Raw genomic sequence first — 22,741 nt, 5'->3', positions numbered from 1 at the left:
AGTGAGTGCAGTTCAACTGGCTATAACTTCTAAGAGATTAATGCTGTTAAGGAGAAGCTCAGACTTTGTATCAGTACAATACTAAAGGTGCCTTGAAAGCAAAAACCCCACTGATCAGCTTTAGGATACAACAATGCAAATTCACTTGCAAACTTTTCTTTGAAAAGAAAGCAACTGAATAAAGAGCCTTCCAAGGCATCCTGTTGAAGCAGGGCCACTAGGAAAGTGGTTTTCCAGGTCCAGCCTAAAGGCACCTGGGAGCTCCTGCACCTCTGATCCAAGGGTGCATCTAAGAGCCAGAAGCAAAACTGGATGGGGTCTGTATGGTGTTGGTTTTTCAGGCATGCAAAGTGCAAGAGCTATGGAATTATGGAGAGTTCCCCCAAGGTTCTGTAAGGGTACTGAAGCCAGATAATGTTTAGTAGGAAAGGATCCCAGCATGGAGCCCCAGAGTGCGCAATGCATGAAGCCGTGAAGGCGAAGCCTAACTTGCAATGGAGATCCCCAAATATTGGAGATGCCAGAAATTGGGCATTTTCACTGAATAAAGGTACAGGCACAAGCAGAACTGGCCCAAGAGAGGCCACATGTGGTACAGGCACAGAGCTGGAGCGCAGGTGATTCAAATCCACTGAAACACGGATGATGCCATCAGCGCTCTGATACTGCACCTTGAGCTTCAAGCTTTGGTGCTTATTTGGGAATGTGATCTTACTTTGGTTCTATCATTACCTGCTATCCATCCATTCGTCTACTGGAATGGATATGTCTACACTATGCCACTTCCAGTTAGAAGAATATATCTTATTTTCCTATTTTTATAGGGGCCCACAGTTAACTGATTGTGCTGAGTCCCAAAAGAGACTTTGTACTTTTAAATGGTGTTGGAACTATAGACTATGGAGACCTCTAAAGTTGGACTAAATGTACTTTGCATTATGGCGTTGCTATGAGCCTATGGAGGAGCCAGAGAAGGAAGTTACCATCCAAATATAGTGTCCACCATAGGCTTGTGTTTCTAAAAAGCTAGTGGCATAGTTCTGAGAAGCTATGGAACACATGGGAGGTGGAGCCTTGATGGGAAAAGTGGATCCTACATGTTCCCACCTCCACTGAGTCACCCAGGGCCAAGCTTTCCCCACCATGACAGACTGTACCTCCTTACACCATAAGCAAAAGTAAACCTCTCCTCTCTTTAAGTTGCTTCTTGTGAGGTATTTGATCAAAGCGATAAGAGAGGTGAAAAAAACAGTCTTGTTCAGGGGTTTTGCTTCCTTAGGATGTGACATCTGACATATCATTGCCATTCAAATATTTGTTAAACAAATGGCTAACCTAGGGAAGCTGGAGGAAGGTTCTTAAAAACTTGAGATTCCACTGTTAGAACTATAAAGAATCTTAAAGGCTATGTTAAATGATTACCTCCATCTTGGATAAAGAAACCAGTATCAGAGTTTCACATCACAAAATGGCAGCAGATTCCACATTTACAGTGGTCATGTATATCACTGATCCCTGAATTTCAAGAACGAGGTCACAACCACCTGCAATACCCATCCATCACCACCTGTACCACCCCACAGGACAGTTTGCAATCCAGAATTTTTGGAGACCCTTGTCCCCTTAGAATGGAGATACAGACCTCTTTCAGGAAGGGTAGCCCTCAAACACACGAGCAAGGCCTCACACAAATAAGATGCTTTTGGTAAAGATAAATGTCAGAAATAGCCTAAAACTATACCAAAAATGGGTACCATAGTCTCTAAATACAAATGAAAATGGCCCTGAAAGACAGGGGCATCTCCTTTGAGGCCTTAAGGCAAAATCTTGATGAAGCCATGTACTCATCATCACAAGGACACTTAAAACCACAGCCATCAGATGCTTGCTTCAGAGAGCAACAGGGAAAGGCACTGAGGAAAATGAATTAGTCAATAGGCTTCAAAACCCCAAAGCAGCATTTCCCAACACAACAGACAAGATTGTACAAAGATTTCAAAGGACATCACCACCAAATTCTAAAGCACATACACAAGAAATGCGTGTTTGTAAAGGGCTGGAGACTGCATCAGTTACTTTTCTGTAGCTGTAATAAAACACCATAGCCAAAGTAATGTATAGATGGAAAAGTTTACTTTGGCTTATGGTTCCAGAGGGAGAATCCACCATGGCAGGGAGACATGGCAACAGGTGGCTGGCCAGAACAGGAAGCTGAGAGATCCCATTTCAACCACACACAGGAAGCAGAGAGAGCAAGAACTGGCAGTAGAGTGGGCTATAAACCCTCAAAGCCCACCCCCAATGACGTACTTCCTCCAGCAAAGCTCTACCTCCTAAAGATTCTATGATCACCACAAACAGCATCACCAACTGGGGACAAATGTTCAAACAACTTGAAACTGTGGGTGGGAGACATTTCTCATTCAAATCACAACAGTACCTTTCACCTAAGCTCATCTACCATTAGACAATACTGTTAGGGGAAGAATGCACTAGGAATCAGAGGCTGTGGGTTTTCTTGCCATCTCTGCCTTCATGAGTCATGTACAGTCCCTCTAAGCCTTAGACTCCTCATTTGTGACAAGCCCAGCATAAAGCCTGACCTGTCTTTTTTTACAAGGTAGCTGTGAGGTTCAAATGGGGAAAGAGTAAAAAGATTTCATGAACTATTAAGTACAATGTAGACAAAGCATGTCAGCATTAACAAATGGATTATGATATTAAAACTGACAAGCCCGTCATTATTTAAATAAAATCATAAAACCATCTCATGTCCAACTTTAATCCAGTAAAATTCAAAGTCTGTTCGTCTAAGTTAAGTTAAAAAGAAAAAAATAAGACATTCCAAGTACTTAGATCAAAGCCATTAAGTGCTTCATCGTTAAGATCATCAGAAATGTTGTCACCTTCCCACTTTTCCCTCAACCCCTATATAGAATTTGTCTTCTTGAATTAAACTCTAAACACAGAGAGAGAGAGAGAGAGAGAGAGAGAGAGAGAGAGAGAGAGAGAGAAACATATATAAGCACAACATAAATACAGAAAGCTATCGATTTTCTTTCTTATTCTGGGCTAAGGGAGCCCAACATAGCTAATATAAAATCAACCAAGTAGACTGCAAATGTAAAACACACAATGTTGAAGATGGCATATAAAGAAAGAAAATGTAAAGTATCTTAATTTTTAAAAGTATGATTATATGTCAGAATAATAATGTTTTGGTTATCTGGGGTTAAATAAAATATAGTAAAACTAGTTTGGGGGCTAAAAAGATGGCTCAGAAGTTAAGAGCACTGGATGCTTTTGCAGAAGACCCCAGTTGGGTTCCCAGTACCCACATGGTGGCTAACAACCATCTGTAACTCCAATTCCAGGAAATCCAATGCCCTCTTCTGGCCTCCTTGGGCACTGTATGACTCAGGTACACCTACAGACATGCAAGCAAAACACTCATGCACATAAAATAATAATTTTTTAAAAAATTTAAACTAATTTTATATGTTTCAACTTTTAAATGTGGCTATAGAAATTTTTACATTATACATGTGGCTCACGCATAGGAAAGAGTAGGCCTATTTCTACGAGACAGAGAAACACTTCAGACCACAAACCATCTCTTCTCCATACAAACTATATATAAACACTTTAATTAGCAAAATTCACCCCATCAGAGTCTTCAGAATGGGTTGTGGTCTTTTTGTCTCTACCACAGGGAGGCTTGCCACACCACCCAGCTTCTGTGTGCTCACACATCACCAGGTCCTGAGTTCCCAGGGGAGAGGTAACAGGAAAGCACTGTCCCCTTAATCCTGCCCACACCCAAACTCTTCTACCCATGCCCCATTTGCAGCCCTAGGACTTACTGTAGGGAAGTCATTCCTTTCAGCCACTCCTGTAGAGTAAAATAGCCCATGTTTTGTGCATCCAATTTCCAAGCCAGGACAAGCATAACAACCTGTTAAAAGACAGAGAGAGGGGCTGGAGAGATGGCTCGGCGGTTAAGAACACTGGCTGCTCTTGCAGAAGACCCAGGTTCAAATCCCAGCACCCACATGGCAGCTAACAACTATCCGTAACTCCAGTTCCAGGGGATCCAACGACCTCTTCTGTCCTCCGCGGGCACTGCATGACATGGGTGCACTTACATACATGCAGGCAATACATGCATACATATAAAATAAAAATAATAAATAAAAATTTGTTAAGAAGACAGAAAATGATGAACAGCTCTTGTTAACTAAACACTTCAACATCCTGCAATGCTTCTGTTTCCAGTTTAATCACTGAAATATGAAGAGTAACTTCAAAACTGGATTCGTTTTGGTTTGACAAACATTCAAAGGATTTGATAATAGAGATAAAAACCAAAATATTTTTATTTAAAAGGTAGAAATTTTGAAAGCCACTAGGGTTTTTAGATTTAAAGAGGTCAAAACATAATTGTTAAATACGGTTTAAAAATAGTGACTTAAGAGATTCCTGGGCTACTAAGAAAATTTCCCAAAAAGAAGGCACTCCACACATCCTTTGGATTCTTCATGGCTTTTCTCCTCAGCCCTGAAGCACCTTGTAATTCTGACATGATACATCTATTTACTCAAATGACTCAATCCATGTTCTCTTATGTAAACTATGCATATTTTCAAGCTACATCTCACTTTAGCCTTCCATTACAAGATTAAGATGGCTACACAAAAATACAAGTTTAATAAAAGGTGAGGGTGCAAGAACATGAACATGGACACAAACGCCCACTGAGACCTAGACTACAACTAGCCAGTGGCTACTCACTGGGAAACCACCTGATAGAAAACAAGACTTTCCCTGGATTAAACTAATAAGATAGTCAAGCACTTTTAAGAATTTTGCCTTTGTAAATGAAAGCAGACTTGAATTTTATGAGTCTGATAAAATTTCATAAGCTACGAATATTGGGAAGTAGGGGTTGAAATATCTTTAAAGTGCTTGCTCCTCATGGAAGATAGGTTTTAAAAGCATCGGTCTCACTGCTTGCTTTGGAAATGTAGTTTATTTAGCAACACTTTCCTTGAGGATATAAAAATAATACAACTTCTACGGGTGTTATCTTAGAATTGAAGTACAGTAATATATACTTGGAACAAATACTGAATTTGGTCTTTTAGTCTTCAACATGATTTTACATTTCAAAACTATTTCCATTCCTACAGAAATAGAGTTAGTTCTAAAGGGCTCCTAACTGCCAAAAGAGGATGCCAATAATAGCTGTCTTTTTCTTGAGCACTGTTATTGGGGGTGAGGAACTTGGAGGAGCTGTTCCCTTCCTTTTTCAGTCAGAATCAGCATCAGGGTTTCCCACACCGAAACAGGCTTTTCTGCCTCTGAGGTTAAATACCCGCCTCATCCCTCCTCTTCTTCTGCTCAATCCCAAGTTTCCCACACTCACCTGCCCTGCCACTCCCACCCTGCTGCCATTTCTTTGACCATTCACCACTGCTGTCCTGGGGCAGAATCTCTAGATCCACTGCTAGTCCCAGCTCACTTCCACTCTTAGATAACACTTAGTGAAAACTGCTGGGCTGGCCCAGCTCCCATAGCAAGCTGCCTTCTCAAAGTCAGTGAGACAATCCTCCCTATGCCCATGACTCACCAAGTAAAATACTACTGACCCGCATGTCCCTTAAACCTCTATGACAAGGTGAATAATTTATCAAAATACTGCAACTGGTACACCTTAAAAAGAGCAGGACACAAATAAACAATGTAAGGAGGGAAAAACATTCCGAAGGTAGTTTAGAAATTTTAACTCTTATCTGGGCAAGATGGAGAAGGGAGTAGACAACAGGGGTATAGAAAGGGCAAAGGTAAAAAAATAAAATAAAAGTAGAAAACAGTAAAGTCTCAATTCCCAGTTTCCTTTAAAAACACAGATACACCATGGGCACCAGATATTTTCAAAAGTCTAAATAAAGGGGACAGTACCATGAGATCTCTTTCAGACCACAAATTCATTTAGGATCTATGGCATAGGTGTTATACTGACAAGCTAGCATAAAATTAAACTATCACTTATAAACCAGGGCATGGCATAAACATAATTTTTCATTTTAGAGTAATAGATATTATGTGGGAACAAGGAAGAAAGAAAATTCAACAATAACATGATGCTCAGAATTAGGCAAAAATAATTAAGCAAAGCTGGGCATGGTGGCATACGCCTTTAGTCCCAGCACTCGGGAGGCAGAGGCAGGCAGATCTCTGTGAAAGTGAGACCAGCCTCGTCTACATAGCAAGTTCCAGGTTAGTTGAGGTTACAGGGAGACCCTAAAATTCTAAGGGAAATATTTAGTGCTTTTACACTAAAAAGCAGTCACTTTTTAAGTAAATTCAATTGGAAGTGAAAGACCTGTGGAAAATTCATGATAATTACCACCTACTCAAGTCTTTATGAATAATTATTCTAAGTCTGGAGATCTACATTAAGCTGGAACAGGTACTGAGGGGGCCAAAGGAGCACAGCACATAGTGATTAGACCCCCAGTACGATCTGTCCCTGTGGGTTTATGTGCCCACAATTACACATCAAGTTTAATCACTTAATGATTGTACCTTTCAAACACAAGAAATTAAGTCAGAGGGGGGTAAATGACCACAGTTACACCCTAGCACTAAAGGTGGGGGGGGGGACACCCACTTACAAATCAAACCAGAATTGGAACTTATTTCTTCTGTGGCCTCATAAAAGCCAACACGTAATTGCTTCCTCACTGCTTTGTTAAAGGACAAAATATTTAAGAAAGAAAAGTAACTGCTTCACACTACTCACTAAGGTAGACTTACATTTTCTGGTTCGACACCAATGTCTTCACAGAATTTTTCCATGCCTTCGGGACCCACCACATCATCGGTGCCTGCAGTGAAATGCAATCTCAGATGAATAAAAAACATTATCATCACCCCAGCAGTAGCAAATAAGGAAGGGGGAAAGGCCTCAAATCGTTTCAGAAGAAATCAAGTACAAATTGAAAAAGATTTAATTAAATCCTTAAGTTGGTTAAATCTTGAAGGGTTCTACTCTAGTATCATTTGAACCAGCTCACCATCATGTCTTTCGACCTTTGGAATAAAGCAGTCACTTCTAAGGACAAGGCTATTTGGGCTCAACTCCTGCTTTTTAAAAATATTTTATTATTTTTATTTTATGTGTATGCATGTATTGCCTGCATGTATGTAAGTGCACCCATGTCATGCAGTGCCCTCAGAGGTCAGAAGAGGGCATCAGATCCCTTGGAGCTGGAGTTATGGACAGCTGTAAGCTACCATGTGGGTGCTGGGATGTGAATCTGGGTCTTCTGCAAAAACAGCCAGTGCTTTTAATCGCTGAGCCACCCATCCAGCCCCTCAACTCCTGCTTTTTAATGTATTTTAAAACTGTATTTCTATTTGGCAATGATACACATGATACGTAAATTTTAGGTACCTAGCAAAGAACCACATATTATTCTCTATGAAATTAATAGGAAAATAAATGTTTCTTACATAGAAAAAAAGTCACATACAGTTGACCCTCCACACTGGTGAATTTCCACATCCATGGCTTCAACCAACTGGGGAATCAAAACATATTTGAAAAAAAATTGTCTGTACTAAACGTATAGATTTTTTTCCTTTATCATTATTTCCTAAAGATAGTAAAACATTTATTAACACAGTATTTACAATGTATTCAGTATTATAAATAATCTAGAGATGACTCAAGGCACACTGGAGGACTTTCTTAAGTCATAGGCAAATACTACCCTGTTTGGCATGAGAGACTTCAGTACTGTGGATTTTGGTCCCCTTGGGTCCTGGAACCAACCCCAGCAGGTATCAAGGGTTATCTATGTCACTCTGTTCTTTTTTTTTTTAAGATTTATTTTTGCTTACGTGTGTGTGTGTGTGTGTGTGTGTGTGTGTGTGTGTGTGTGTATCACGTGTGTATGGATGCCACTAGGGGCCAGAAGGTGGTGTCCAATTCCCTTGGAGCTTGAGTTACAGGCAGTTTTTAAGCCCCCAAACATGGGTACTAGGAACTGAACTCAGGTATTCTGGAAAAGCAGCAAATGCTCTTAATTGCTGAGCCATCTCTCCAGACCAATTTTTGTCTTGATACAGTCAGTAAAGTCCCCCTTTCCACTTCAGTTCCAACTCTCTTTCTGAAGAAACTGCCTGCCTCACTTCATGTCACACTTGTTTTTCAACTACTGAAATTTGCTTTTTCCCACTTCTATCTTTCCCCCAAATTCTTCTGACAAAGTCACCAGTAACTCCCTAACTGTCCAGTCTACAGGACACCTTCCACCTTTATTTTATCTGACCCCTCTATGATCTCTGACGATTTGAAGCAGTTCTAGACTCACAAAGCCATCTCCTCCCATGGCTTCTGAAATCGCCTCATCTGGTTTTCTCCTTCCTTTCCTCTTTCCACTTCTCTATGAGTTCTTTTGCTTGTTAAACTGGATGTGAAATGCCATCCTCAAACTTCTAGTCTCTAGACTCTCTAGAAGCTCTCAAATAGCCAAGCTTCCTACTCCCCAGCTCTCATGCCAGCACATTCTGCCCCTCTTAATTGTGGACTGTCTAGCTATCTGACCTCCTGCTCACTCCATTGCCATAACTAGACTTACCTTCTTCCCAAGCACATGGCTGTTTAACTTCACTCTCCAGAAGCACCTCCCAGAAAGAGAGGTCATCACCAATCCATGCCAAGTCTGCTCATCAGAAACAAGCCTGGGGGTCACCCTCCCTGCTTCCTTTCACCAGGCACCTGACTACCAACTGTTCTGCAATCTACCTTCTGGTTGTTACTTCATGGTACCCCTCCTATACAGTCATGGCTCAAGCCTTATTCTCTCACTGAGACCCCTGACCCACTCTGTAGACAGCCACTAAGGGGTCCACCTCAAGCACAAATCCTGCACCGACTTAAAATCCTCTAGTGGCTCTCTACTGCCTAAAGTCTAAATTCAAGTCTTGGCACGTCAACTAAGGTTCTCTGACTTAGTAGCTCCCCTTCTTTTTCAGCTTTGCTTCTTCTAATTGCAAAGAGAGCTTCTCAGAAATACATCCATCTGTAACTATTGCTGCATGAATAAAAATAAGGGGCCCGAGGATATAGTCAGTGGCAAAATACTTGCCTAGCAGGTACAAGGCTCTGGGTTTAATCCTCTGTAAGACACACACACACACACACACACACACACACACACGCACGCACGCACGCGCCAGCATGATTGTCGAGGCAGAAGATGAGGAGCTCAGCTATAGAGAGTATAAAACCAGCAGGGGCCACATGAGACCTTGTCTCAAAAACTCAAAAGGAATAAGTGAATGAATGAATGCATTTATAAAATTAAGCTCCAGAAACACCCATAAGTGGTTTCGCTCAGCCCTATACATACCCAACACCATCCTGCACTTTGTACATCAGCCTATCCTCCTCTCATCCCTTTTTTCACCCTTCCCCTTCTTCTATGGACAACTCATTCAACCTTTGAGACTGAAATCTGAGAATCTCCCTAATATCCACATGTAGAGGCCACAATAACCAAGCCCATATGGCCCCACAAAATGTTGGGAATGGTTTTCTCCCATTCAGGACACTGCATTCACAAGTGCTGGCCATCTTCCTTCCCCTCCTCAAAAAAGTAAGACCCATTTTATTATTCCTACAACTTCAGCACACCACCTGACATTGCTTCACAAGCATTTACTGAGTGGATGGAACTGTAATATGCGGCTCACTATACAACCCTCCTTTAGTCTCCAGACCCAGCAGGTCGTTGAGTCCAGCAGAACCTACCATCTTCCCAAGTCTCCATTTCATTTCATCAACATCAGGTAGTACTTGGGGTACAAAGGGCAGGGTGGGTGGGTATACCAGAGTCCCTTGCCCTCCACTGGGAGAAAAAGCATAGGAGCAATCTCAATACAAATAAATGCACCATAATAAAAGCATATGGTGGCTCTTCTCAACTGAGAACAAACATGAGCAGCACCCAGAGCACAAGCTGCAAAGTCTAGTGTCATGTGTCATTTCTCAGCTTCTGATCTGAATCTGTGTTCCTCCCCGCCTCCCCCTTTTTTTTTTTTTTTTTTTTTTTTAAGTCTTTTTGAAACAGGGTCTCCCTATATAGCCCTGTCTGTCCTGGAACTCACTATTACAGACCCAATCTGCCTGCCTCTGCCTCTCACATGTTCTAATTAAAGGTGTGTGCCACCACATCTGGCTGTAGCGCCTCTGAAAACCCACACTCAGCTGCTTCCTTCAACCTCAACAAATGAATGCTTTCTCCCCACGCTGCCATGTGCTATTTTGTAACAACAGTAAAAAATGTTTTCTTCCTTACATTCAACTTTTTTCTAGGATTTTCTTTTTGTCTATTATTTTCTCATATATCCTTAATTTTCTTATCTTGACCATTATTAAATCTAGTTAAAGGGGCAGGGGGCTGTACATTAGTACATGGTACAAAATTTCATGTAACCATGAAGATAAAAAATGTTTAAAAGGCAAATTTACCTTCTCGCTACTCCCTGGAGATAACCATTTATTAAAAGCTTCTCTAAGCATCCTTCCCAAAGCCCTCTACAGAAATCTCTGTATGGAACACACACACACAAGTGACATAATCTTGTTTGTTCAGGTTATTCTCTTTGGCCCTCCCGGAAATTCAAATTTAATAATTTCATCCTTGGTGAATAGCCATTTTTGCCTGTTCCTTTCCAATATTCATATTCATTTTTTTTCTTATCTAATGGCACTAGCTAAGAACTTCCAAACAATGGTTTAAAAAAAAAAAAAAAGAGTCAGCATCTTTCTGTCACTTGTGACTTAAAAGGGAAGACATTAAGAGCTGACCCTTGGATGTACTGCAGTTTTGGCCTGTGTGCACTTATTCACAATGTACGTACTACTGCATGTATGACACATTAATACAGTTATGTGAATAAAACATTCAGGACAGAAGACACTGTATAAGTAGAGCCGCAACTCCCTTTGCTTCCCAATCAGGTGCGCATCCTCCCAGGCCTTTGTACTACATGAAGACACACACACAATGTAGAAATTTTCAAGCTTATCTACACATACCACTTCACGCTTTTCCTGTACCACTGCATTTGTCAGTGTCTGGTAATCCTTGTGTGATTGTACCTGTACATCTACTCATTTTTATTAGCCAATATGGAGTCTGAAAGATTGAAAAATTACCCTAATAAGGAAACACCTTCTAGTCCCCTTTCGCTGCTCTTTCAGTTTTGGGAACAGATGCTATCTATAGATACTGATTTTTTTTTATTCCCCTCTAGTTCCTACTCTTCCTCATTTTAAAAGGTTTTTGTATTGCAGCCTACTAGTGAATTTACCACCTCACCCACACCTGGCAGGCCCGTGGACCTGCCCTGCATGGATCAGCTTGCTCGGATCCTCTGGAACCTCAAAGCTGACTGTACTGTCCACATTCATTACAAAGATGATAGTTCTCAACTTACTCGCCTGTTAGCTGTACTAGAAGTGAACGCCACACAGTGAGTCTTTACAAAAGGTCTGCAGTGACAACCAAAGTCATCCCTGCCTTTTTCCTTTGTGTATATTCACTGTGTTGCTTATAAAACACCTCTCTGTGTATTATAAAAGACACGATTTCAAAGTATAGTTTGCAATGCTTTACTGCCAAAACTATATTCCACATATATTAAGATATAGCTTGTCAATAAACATTACCTAAAATCTAGACTTTGCTTTTTCTTATTATCTTCCCCATGCAAATATTCCATTTTAGTTGTAATCACATTATTCACTGGGATCTTGGCTATATTTTACCATAAATTTATCAATTCATTAATTAAGATAATAGGATTACTAGAATTAAGGTAATAACATTTGCCAAGGAAGACTATGCCAAGAATATGCCACTGGATCACACAACGTTGTCTAAAAGTGACTTGGAGAGATGGTTAAAAACAACAAAACATTTGTATTTCAAATAATGAGCAATGGACTGCCTTGCGTAGTCACTGGACGTAAATTTAGAAAGGGAGACAATGAACAAAATCTAAAAAGCGAAGCGATGTTCCCACCATCCTGCTCCCTTAAGTAGGGGTTTCTAACAAAACATATTTTACTTTTTCATGATGCCCCAAGACCTGAAATTCTCCTAAGTACATCAGGCCCCTTTACTCAGGCAAAAGGGGCTCCCACAAGGCCTCCTTAGTAGGTTTTCAACAGATCTTCCAAAAAGATCATTTTAGCACTTTTTTATAGATGTCCATATCTGACTTTAGCATCTCTTTCTGGTCTCTAATCTCATTTTCATGAAGAGATAACTATTAAAGAACTTAACTCAAAACAGAGGCTCAGGGCTTACATAGCTGCAGAACTAACACCACCTATGGACAGAACTTTACTGACATAGTGCCAAATCAATGTGCTATTACCTTGACTTCTTTTCCTTACACATATACCTCAGAATATGGAAGGTACCCAATAAACTGTTAATGCAAAATTGGTTATTTTTTATTAGAATAAAAAACTGTTTCCATTTTCAGATGGAAATGAAATTAAACACTGCCTCTACCCAAAGCCAATCCTATTTCAAGTTACGTAGAACTGTTCCAAAGTAGAAAAGGGAATAAACCTCGAACCACAGAGATTGGGAGGAAGAAGTTCCATAGGAGGGGGATTATCAAAGATATGGAATCAGCAACTGAGTTGAAAAGGGTTTGAAAAGGTGAGGAACTAAATTTTAGTATGTGCAAAGCCACGGTGGGCTCCAGCTGTAGTAGCAATGAAGCAGCAGCAGACCTGAGAACTCTAGAAAGAACTTAAGATCCATCCAGGTCAATCCGTCCTAACTAAGCACTATCACTCCAGGTTAAAAGGCGGGGATAGAGTGCTCACCCTCAGCACAAACCAACTGGCTTGCTCTCAGAGAAAATAATGTGTGTAATGTTCAGGCCCTCCTCCTGGAACCTCACACTACATTCCCAGACGCATTGTACAGAACACTTCCCGTAGTCCATCCCAGTTCCTCTCATAGCCTGTGACCTGCACTTTCAATTCATGTGGCTGAGATATTCAAAGGGAAAGCAGGTGCCAACTGGGGCTTTCAGTTCATCCCAATTTGAAGCCATTTTTCCTACTGATAGGGCACACAAGAAGAAGAAAAGGCTTAAAATGGGAAGAGAGAGCAAAGGGAGTTAACCGCATCCACACAAATTCCTTTGAGGGATGAGTTACGAAGAATTACCCCAGCAGGCACCCCAAGGAACCCAAATAACGTGGCTTCATTTTTATTCCCCAAATGTGACCTTTCAACAGACACAGAAAAGCAAGCAAGAAGACAATCTGTCCTGTTCTCTTTTTAAAAAATGGCCACTTCACCTGTCTTTAAAGGAAATCATATCAAAAAAAATTTGAAATGGCTGTGCTACTGTGCTGGATTTTATCTGTTTAAAATTTCCATTTTATAACATTTTCATAGAAATAAATGTGAATCAATACAGAAAATCAAAAGATCTTAATCAAAGCAACAAAAATATGAGACCTAGACATCCACTCAGTCCCATTTTCTGAGCCCCTGGAAAAGCTTCAGCTACTTTACTAGAGATACAAAGTATCTTCAGAGATCTCTGTTCTAATGAAGCATGGAAACAGAAGAGAGAGAGAGAGAGAGAGAGAGAGAGAGAGAGAGAGAGAGAAACGTACCAGAACCAGAGCCCTGTAAACAAAAGCCAACTGGAACTAACAAACAGGGGAACTTACCAGAAAAGTGCTGAGGTGGCTCACAGAAATTCTAAATTCAAGGGAGAACTAAAGGAGTCAGACTGTGTCCTTGCAAGTCTACCACCAGAAGAAAAGATGCTCTTTTCTCGGCTTACACCTGAAAAATCCCCAGAAAATGTCTTCCCCCTGGATCAATCTCTGCTTCCAAAGAGGCAAAGTTTTTATAAGAAAAAAGGGTAGAGTGAACACAAGGGAAATATGGAAATCCTCACTTTCATACTCAAACCAGAGAAGTAAGTTATAACCAAAGTCCTGTGGAAGCACAAAGGAGACAGTTACTCTAAATAAGTGGCACCTGATGCAGATTCTTCACTGGTCAACAAATCATCAGTAAGAACTAAACAGAACAGTTACGGTCCTACAGGAAAGTAGAGAAAGGCATTTTAGCAGAGGGGTGGTGAGTTATGTGTCATATAGCCTGTAGGGAGCAGGAATTTTTAAGCCTCAGGTAAAAAGGGGATAATGGTAGGGAGTGGCATGTATGAGCTCTTCAGTTGGTTGTTAAGAAAGAGAACCAGGTCAAGAACCAGGTCTAGAACCAGGACTGATAACAGGAAAATGAGTCTGAAGGCTTTTGAACAGTCAAGTTGATAGTGTATAGGTTCAACAGTCAAGTTGAATGGGCCTAAAACAAAGTGAGGGAGAAGGCCAAAAAATCTTGGGCCAAACTTTATCTGAAATTTTTTCTTTTTCTCTTTAGATACCATACAGTTACATGCCCTAGGCTACAATACTATGTTATATAACCAATTAAAGCAAATTGCAAAAATACAGCTCATTTTTAATATAGTTTTAAATGACAAAACATTTTCTGCCAAATGATTTTTTTAAATAGATATTTAACATAAAGAAATTCCACTGCACTACATAAGAGTTCAAAGCAACAAAGCTTATTTTAACTTCAGTACTTAAACCAAATAATTACCCATTATCAGCATTCTAAATAGGTTTCCTAGCAATCCAAAGTGTTTCTCCCAAGTGCATTTCATCTTTTCACTTCCCTTCTCATGTTCTGAATTCTTTGGCTTAGCTTCTGGCTATAAATAGGACATTCAGTGACTGGCTTCAACTACCTCCCTCCCATCCCCTCTTCTCTCTCTCCAACACTCATGTTCTCTCTTTCTTCCTCCTCTCTTCCTCCTCCCCGCCTCCCAATCCCGAAAAGAGCACATTGTAAAGTTCTTTAACTTCTTCTAAGGTGCTTCTTCTTTTCCTAAGGATCAGTTTACACAGTAAGCCATTACCCACCTGCATATTCGTAGAACCACTCCAAGCATCTCTTACTTGAGAAGGTTTCTTCTTCGGTTTTGATTCTAGTTGACTCGTATTTCCTATACATGCTAAAAGTTGAAAAGACGGTTTTATTTATTTAGAAACACTACATTCTTGTAAGTAGCAGATAATTTTTACTTTTGCCTAAACCAGACACCTATACAATCAGTATTCTAAGGGTATCTTAAGCATTTTACTTTCCACATTTGCAAACTTCAGCTATTTCATAACTCATGTTGAAATATAGCCTTAATATAGAATGAAATGGTAAGCACTTTACAGATTTTATTAATAATCAATAAAAATAAAAGTTATTTGATAAACTCTCTTCTACCTCACTAACCAGAAAGATTACAAATAAAATATGGCAAGAAATGAAGTGGTAATGATCCTAAAATAATAATCTCTCCCATTCAGCTCTCCTGACTTCTGTGTCATATAAATCAGGTTAAACACAGAACATGGGCTAAGGAAGAACTGGTCAATACTAAGCAACTCAAGAAAATTAAGCAAGTAAGAAGAAATGCCAACTGAAGTCCAAGCTTCCAGGACAAATATTTAATTCAGATGAATGTCAAAAAGAAAGAGGTCTCTTGGGTGGCTCATCAATTAGCAGAACCCTGAAAGCCCCAGGAAAGAGAACAGAACCCTAGCCAGGGTTGACCATCACCTCAGTAGAGTGGCAACAGCTTAGGCCGCAGAACGGAGTCAGGAAGCAGAGCAGCTGCCTCCTGAAACTTGGCAGGAAGTGCTTATCTCCTAGCAGGTGCTGAGGACAACAAGCTTCCCTACAAGCAGAAGGGAAGGAGGCAGTGGCTCCAAAACTGTGATTAAGATATACACTCATAGTTGGGCATATAGCTTTTATATAACACATAATATAAAAAGCCACATATAATCCTCTATTTTAGTGAATTTGTTCATGAACATTTATTTATTCATGATCTAGATAATAATTAGATTATCTGTGCATACCTCTAACTAGAAATTCTGGGACCTATCATATAAAAAAAAAAGAGTATGTTATGTATAAGGTGTTAATTTATTGAAACTACAAATCACAAGTTTATATTTCTCCAATAAAAGTAGGCATACTAGCTAGAAATATAGGTTGATATTGGCCAAGGATTCAAACAGAAGGTCATGCTTTCATCTTGAGACCAGACATTCCTAGCTTAGTCCAAGCCTGTAATTAGTCAAAAATCTATAGTTCTTGGGTATACAATAGAAAAATCATTCTGCAGTTAATAGAAAGGAAATGATACAAGTTATTTACACAAGATGCCCAGAAAGGTAAATCCACAGTGACATAAGTAGATGAGTGGCCTGGGGATGAGAGCAGGAACTGGAGTGACTACCTGGACGGCAAGGATGGGGATGGAACGGGATGATGGAAATGTTCCAACAGTGGATGAAAATGACAGTTTGCACAATTCAGTGAACTTAAAAAACTAAACAAACTGAATTATATTTTTTATTTTTAAGAAATATATTCTTTTTATTTTTTTATTTTGTGTATGAGCATACTGCCTCATGTATAGGTGCACCTGTATCGTGCAATGCTCGTAGAGGTCAGAAGAGGTTGTCACATTCCCCTGGAACTGGAGTTATGGACAGTTGTGAGCCAGCATATGGGTGCTGGGAATTGAATCCGGGTCCTCTGCAAGAGCAGTCAGTGCTCTTAACTGCTGAGCCATCTCTCCAGCCTTAAGTATATTCTTAAAATGTATCACCTTCGAATATGTCAACAAAGTTCTTTTTTAAAAAGCCAAGAAAAAAGTTCGAAAAACTTCAACTGAACTGCCAATTTTTAATCTGGTTTTGTTATAGTAAATTATTTTATACTAACTTATACTGAAGAAAATACAACACAAAATGCTATGTAATTATTAGAATTTAATAATTCCCTAACAATAGACTCCAGTTACTTGGTTGCATAAAATTGAAAATCACTGACCAGAAGACAGGTGGTGATTATCTTATAAACCACTGCTGTCTTCTTTTAAACAACATTTTCTAGTCTGAGATATTAACTGACATGACATTCACATTTGCAGCCTGTCTCTCTCTCTCTGCTTCTTCAACTGAATAGTAGCAAATGAAGCATCACAGCAAGAAAGAAACAAAGTGCATCTAAACTGCTGGATTTACAGAGCAGAGAGCCAGGATGGAAGGGGTGAAAATCAGGGTGAAACAACAAAGACCTGAGATAAATATTTAACAGTCCACTGGAATATTTAATGACCCACTGGGATATTTAACAGTCCACTGGAATATTTAATGACCCACTGGGATATTTAATGACCCACTGGGATATTTAATGATCCACTGGGATATTTAACAGTCCAGTGGAACATTTAACAGTTCACTGGAACATTTAACAGTCCACTGGAATTACCAACATGAACAGCCGGCTTTTCTGGAAGGAAAGTAGTTTAAGCAACCTTGCTTTGGACTGATATTCTGGGTGGGTGCAGACATTGAGGACAGGTGCCTCAGGCTGGTCCTATGGCTGCAGTCAGTGAGACCCTCTCCAGAGGACAGACTCCAATTCTAACATGCTTTGCCAGGCTCAGACAGCAAGGCTTTGAAGTTTCAGAGGACCAATGGATTAAGAGAAAAGTAATTTTGAAGAACTCAAATAGCCTATTTTTGTTTTATAAACCCAGACACAAAACAAGTATTGTTAAATAATTATGCTTTTGAAATATCACCCACAAAAGCAAAACAGTACTCTAGTCAGCACTTGCATGCAAAGGCCCAAACTGCATTAGGTAGACCTATGCACCTCCAACATGCATGGCTTCCGTCTGAGTTTATGGTCTGTGCACTGTACCTGTCATGTCTGCTTTTCTTGGCAGATAAGTCATCTCCAGAGGCAGGTCTTCTCTTTTTCCTTGGTGGCATCACTTTACTAAAGCAGTCCGAAGAACTGCAAGACCGCAGGCTTCCTGCAAAAAAAAAAAAAAAAATTTGGAGCAAGCAAAAATTAAGGCACAACACACACTGACTTCCAAATGACATTATGGCTAAAGAGCGAACCCTGTGAACCCTGTGACATGTACTACAAAGTGGTTAGTGTTACCAGTCAGTACTATATTACAGAGAGAAAATGGGTTTTAGTTTCTGAGAAAATGTTATACTCCAGAAATAAACCCAGCCATTATATGAGTGAATACTTCCCACAACCCCAAATCACAACAGAAATAGAAGTGAGCTTAATTTCAACTCCCTCTCCAAAAATACTCCTAGAAATCACCTAAAATTTCTGCTCTTACACAACGATGCTCCTTCAAGAGAAATTATCACATTTGTTCACTTCATGAGGCAAAGTCAGCTCAACCGGTACCCTTGAGTGAAATACAAACAAGCACATCAGTCCTAACACAAGCCTTGAGGGATAGCAATTAGAATTGAGGGGGGTGGGTGGTTCTAGATAGCTTCTCTATTGTGACAAAAACACTCTGGCCAATACCGACTTGGTAAGGAAACAGTTTATTTGGCTTACATCTCCCAGGTCACAGGTAATCACTGAGAGAGGCCAAGGTAGGAACTCAGGGCAGGAACCTGGAGGCAGGAGGTGAAGCACAGGCCATGGAGGAATACTGCTTACTGGCTTGCTCCCCTGGCTCATGCTCAACCTCCTTTCTTATACAATACAGGACTACCTGCCCAGGGATGGCACTGACCACAGTGGGCTGGGTGCTCCCATGTCACTCAACAGTTGAGAAAATGCCTTACAGACATAGCCACAGACCAGTTCAATAGAGGTAATTCCCCACTGAGGGTCCCTCAACCCAGCTATGTCAAGTTGACAACTAAAGCTATGGAGCACAAGGGAAGGGAGGATTTGGATTAGGGGATGCCTAGCGAAGTCTGACTTCAAGACGAAATTCTCAGAGTAACTTCCCTTGCTTCTGCAACTTGCTAATGACTCCACCACCTTCAGATAGCACTTGTCAGGAAGCATAAACTGCCATTCAGTAAAGGCATGACAACTTAACAATTCAGTAACTCTGACCACCATGCTTTAAGCCCTGTTCTTAAACCCTTGCATGAACTAAGTTACTGTCCTAACAAGGACTTTGAAGAAGGGGCACTGTTGCCTCACACAGACAAGAAAATGGAGGCAGAGAAGTGAGGTGAAAGGCAAAACTGAGGGTTGCATCTGGGCAGCCTCACTTCAGCACAAGACGCATCAGATATGCCATTTAGTTCTCAAAATAACCCTGAATGATAGGTAGGACAAAGATAATTCTCTACTTAACAGATGGGAAAAGCCGCAGCTTGGGTACACTGACTTTCCAAGGTCTCTAAAGTGAGGTATGAATTCCAGACCCCACACTCCTCCTTCCTTAGCCCTTGGTTGAAGGTTGTAGAGAGACAGTGTGAAAGCCTGCATTCAACAAGTAAACTCCAGCTCTGTGGTCTGGGCAACTGCTAAGCTATTTCATTCATTTGAAGAATGGAAAAGCTGTTCTGTCTCTTTCAGAATTTTCACGAAGACAACCATTCAGTAAGTGTTCAGATGACACATACTGTTTGGGTGTGTACAGTCAAAGGGTGAGGGAACCCAGGCAGCCAGGAGAAAAGCCAGCTCTCAGCCACCACTGGATGCCACCCTAAAGACTCTAGCCCTGGGGTCTAGTCAAGGGGCTGGGAAAAGAAGTTGACACCCTAGGCAGGGAGGAAACCTAGCTCTCCTTTCCTCTATGATGTTCCAAAAGCCAGAAAAGGCGAGAGGAGGAATAGGGAAGTGTCCTACAGCCACAAAGGGGTCCTGTGTAAGGAGTGAAGGCAAAAATCACAGTCATTTGGACAGGGATAAGGGAAGAAAAGAGCTGTTGGTCACTGAAGTCACAGCTCTGCTAAGAGCAATGAGCAGCTGGAACCAAGTGCCAGGTCACTTTTAGGCTTCAGAATAGTAAACATTCCCTGGGTGATATATTTCTAGATCACCCAAATGGACTCCTGCCAAGAGCCAGTACTGGACAGACCCTGGACTCTGGGAACCTGCTTGCTGCCTCAGCCCAGAGCCAGATCCCCAGCAGGCCTAACCAGACCACATCCAGCCACCACCCTGCCTGGGGCCTAACTATGTCTGCCCAAGTGGGGGAAGGCTCCTCAGTGATAGAAAGCCCCAATCTACCTCCCCCACAAGAGCAGTGAGAACAAGAAAAGAGCCAGAGGGGGCACTGCTCATCATACACCCCATTCATCTTCCCTATAGGACCACTTCCTGTTCACAAGCCACCCTAAGGCATACTCAAAGGTTTAAAAAAAAAAAAGACTGTAGTAACCTAAGCTTCTGTAGACTGTCAAGTGCAAAAAAATGGGGTTAGTCTGTTCACGAATGCTTTGAGGTCAGACCTATAGAATCAAGTCACTTTTACCTAGCTGTAAAGCCCACGACAGTGTCCAGAAATGATAGTGTGCCTAGAGCCTTGGGTAAGCTGCTCCCTCCCCCTCGATATGGACACATGAAGGAAGAGTTCCTTCTGAGAGTATCTGGTCTGGCAACAGCCTTTCTCTTCCACAAGTATTTACAGAACACAGGAAAATGTACTTATCTCCTCAGTCCATGGGAAATGAACACTTCAAAACAACATCTCCAGTAAAATTTAATTCCCTAGCTCCTCTAGCACCTGCTTCTTCACAGAGCCCAGGATAATGTCTGCCTTTCACCAAATCCTACTCATCAACAGGAGTATGTTTTTGGTAAACAGGCAGACATCTTAAGACAACCAATTTTAAAAACTGTTTTCTGATTGATGAATGCTTCCTGCTAGAAGTTTCACATATCTATTTTTCTTGTATTTGTGCGAAGCACACTCATATCTGAGATCCAAACCACCTCAAGTTTGGTGCCTTACTTTATTCACCATTTTGATCTGCTAGCTAAGAGGCATGACCTTTTAGATCTCTCTGCTTTTAGTATCTGCATATGTGTATAATTATTACTGGACCATTTTTTTTTTTTTACAAAGAAACCATGTCTATTCGTGTCTCCAATGACCACCACAGTTCATGCACTCTGGCTCTGCCTGCTACATAGCTGCTACACAGGAAAAATGGGGCAAACCTAAATCCTGAGAAGGATTAGGATTAGCGTCTATTATAAGTCAGCTCTTCCAGGCTCAATTACTCAAGAATCCAGAGTGAAGGTTTCAGGCTACAGGAAAAACAATGTTTTATATGTTCACTTAAAATAACAATTTACCAACAAGCACTAAATAAAAAAAAAAATACACAGGTTTTGCCCCAGTTCTGATTCTCGTGCCCTCCGTGCCTTCCCTCACTAGCAGATTGTAACTGAGAAGGATTTTTCTTTTATGTGCACACACAGTAATGTATCTTGGGCTAGGCATGATGAATACTGATTACCCCAGCCTATAATCTCAGCACTCCAGAGGTTAAGGCAGTAAAGACTGCAAGTTCAAGACCAGCACTGGCTACCTGAGCATTCCAAAGCCAACTTCAGGTACCCATCAAGACAATCTCAAAAGAATAGAAAGGAAGCAAACAGGCTATCATCATCTTTTCTGATCTATTTCTCCATTCATCAGCAAAATGGACTTTAAGTTTACTCACAGGTAGAGGAGTGCTTGTTTCTTAAAATGACTGTTGTCTTTTAACAATAAAAATACTTAAATCTAAATTAATGTTCTACAAATATTATGTATTTGTATCAATAAATTTAGGCTTCACTTGGAGCTGGAATACTTAATCTACCTCAGTTAAACTTCAACATGGTTAAAGGACCTGGGTTCAATTCCCAGAACCTACGTGGTAGCTAACAACTTCAGCTTCAATTTCAGAGGACTCTGACCCCCTCTTCTGACCTCCAAGGGCAATGCATGACACAGGTGCACTTACAAACATGCAGGCAATACACTCATACACAAAAAAATAAATAAATAAAAGAATTAAAACTTTAACCAACCCTTAAGCTAAAAAAAAAAAAACAAAAAAAAAACAAAAAAAAACCAGAATCCTCAAACCCACCAACAACTTCAAAAGAACTGTTTTCCTGCCCTAAACTATTAGCTTGACCCTGAAAATTTTACTCCTAATTACTGAAAATAGCAAAGAGATAAGCTTAAGTGCACTCACACACCATCAGGATCTTAAGTGCACACTATCAGGAACCCAAGAAACACTATTGCATGTGCACATAAAAAGTCCTAGAAGGTATCCTATGTCCACGAATTAGAAAATTATGCAGCAAATAAAACTCAGAGCAGATCTTTTACAGTGTGCTAATATAAAAAGACCCACTGTGTCCCTGACCTCCCAGAATACACCTGGCACAGTGTGCCCCCATCTCATCCTCCCTGAAGAGTGTCATCTGGTCTAACTGGTGATCCAGAGAAAGGACGCTCAACAGAGAGCCCGGCTCCTCCAAGCTCCCTCCCTTTCAGCTCTGTTGCCCTGGTCAGGTGGAGAGAGCCCAGCAGGTATGCCAGCCTGGACTCATCCAGTCATGGCAGTGATTCCAGTGACATACTCAAAAGCCAGTGCATGCCAGACTACTTCTTGAATCTCCACCGCATGATAAATTTTCAATTGATTCTGAACCAATTTAGGAGGAAGGTGAGGGTAAGACCTACATCTCAACAAGTCCATTAAATGAAAAATTAGATGCAATGGATGCTTTAAAAA

The 22,741-nt window shown here is 40.7% G+C and overlaps 1 protein-coding gene across 8 annotated transcripts in view; it reads right to left on the bottom strand.

Annotated features, from left to right (window-relative positions):
• Dcun1d4 (defective in cullin neddylation 1 domain containing 4) overlaps positions 1-22,741 on the bottom strand; it is a 73,493-nt gene that overhangs the window by 24,430 nt on the left and 26,322 nt on the right. For 7 of the 8 annotated variants that reach the window (XM_008851562.3, XM_008851563.3, XM_029555217.1 and 4 more), the window contains 4 exons: positions 17,916-18,030; positions 15,056-15,147; positions 6,820-6,890; positions 3,864-3,955 (listed from right to left, as the gene is read on the bottom strand). In XM_008851562.3, coding sequence (XP_008849784.1) covers positions 3,864-3,955; positions 6,820-6,890; positions 15,056-15,147; positions 17,916-18,030 — 370 coding nt within the window. Of the gene's footprint in view, positions 1-3,863; positions 3,956-6,819; positions 6,891-7,518; positions 7,587-15,055; positions 15,148-17,915; positions 18,031-22,741 lie in introns of those variants that run through there. The other variant, XM_029555220.1, reaches the window with a different exon arrangement.

Source organism: Nannospalax galili, unplaced genomic scaffold, assembly GCF_000622305.1.
Source record: "Nannospalax galili isolate Female #2095 unplaced genomic scaffold, S.galili_v1.0 scaffold1586, whole genome shotgun sequence".
Classification (NCBI taxonomy): domain Eukaryota; kingdom Metazoa; phylum Chordata; class Mammalia; order Rodentia; family Spalacidae; genus Nannospalax; species Nannospalax galili.
Note: the sequence above shows the minus strand (reverse complement) of the source record. Positions and strands in the feature narration are given on the sequence as shown.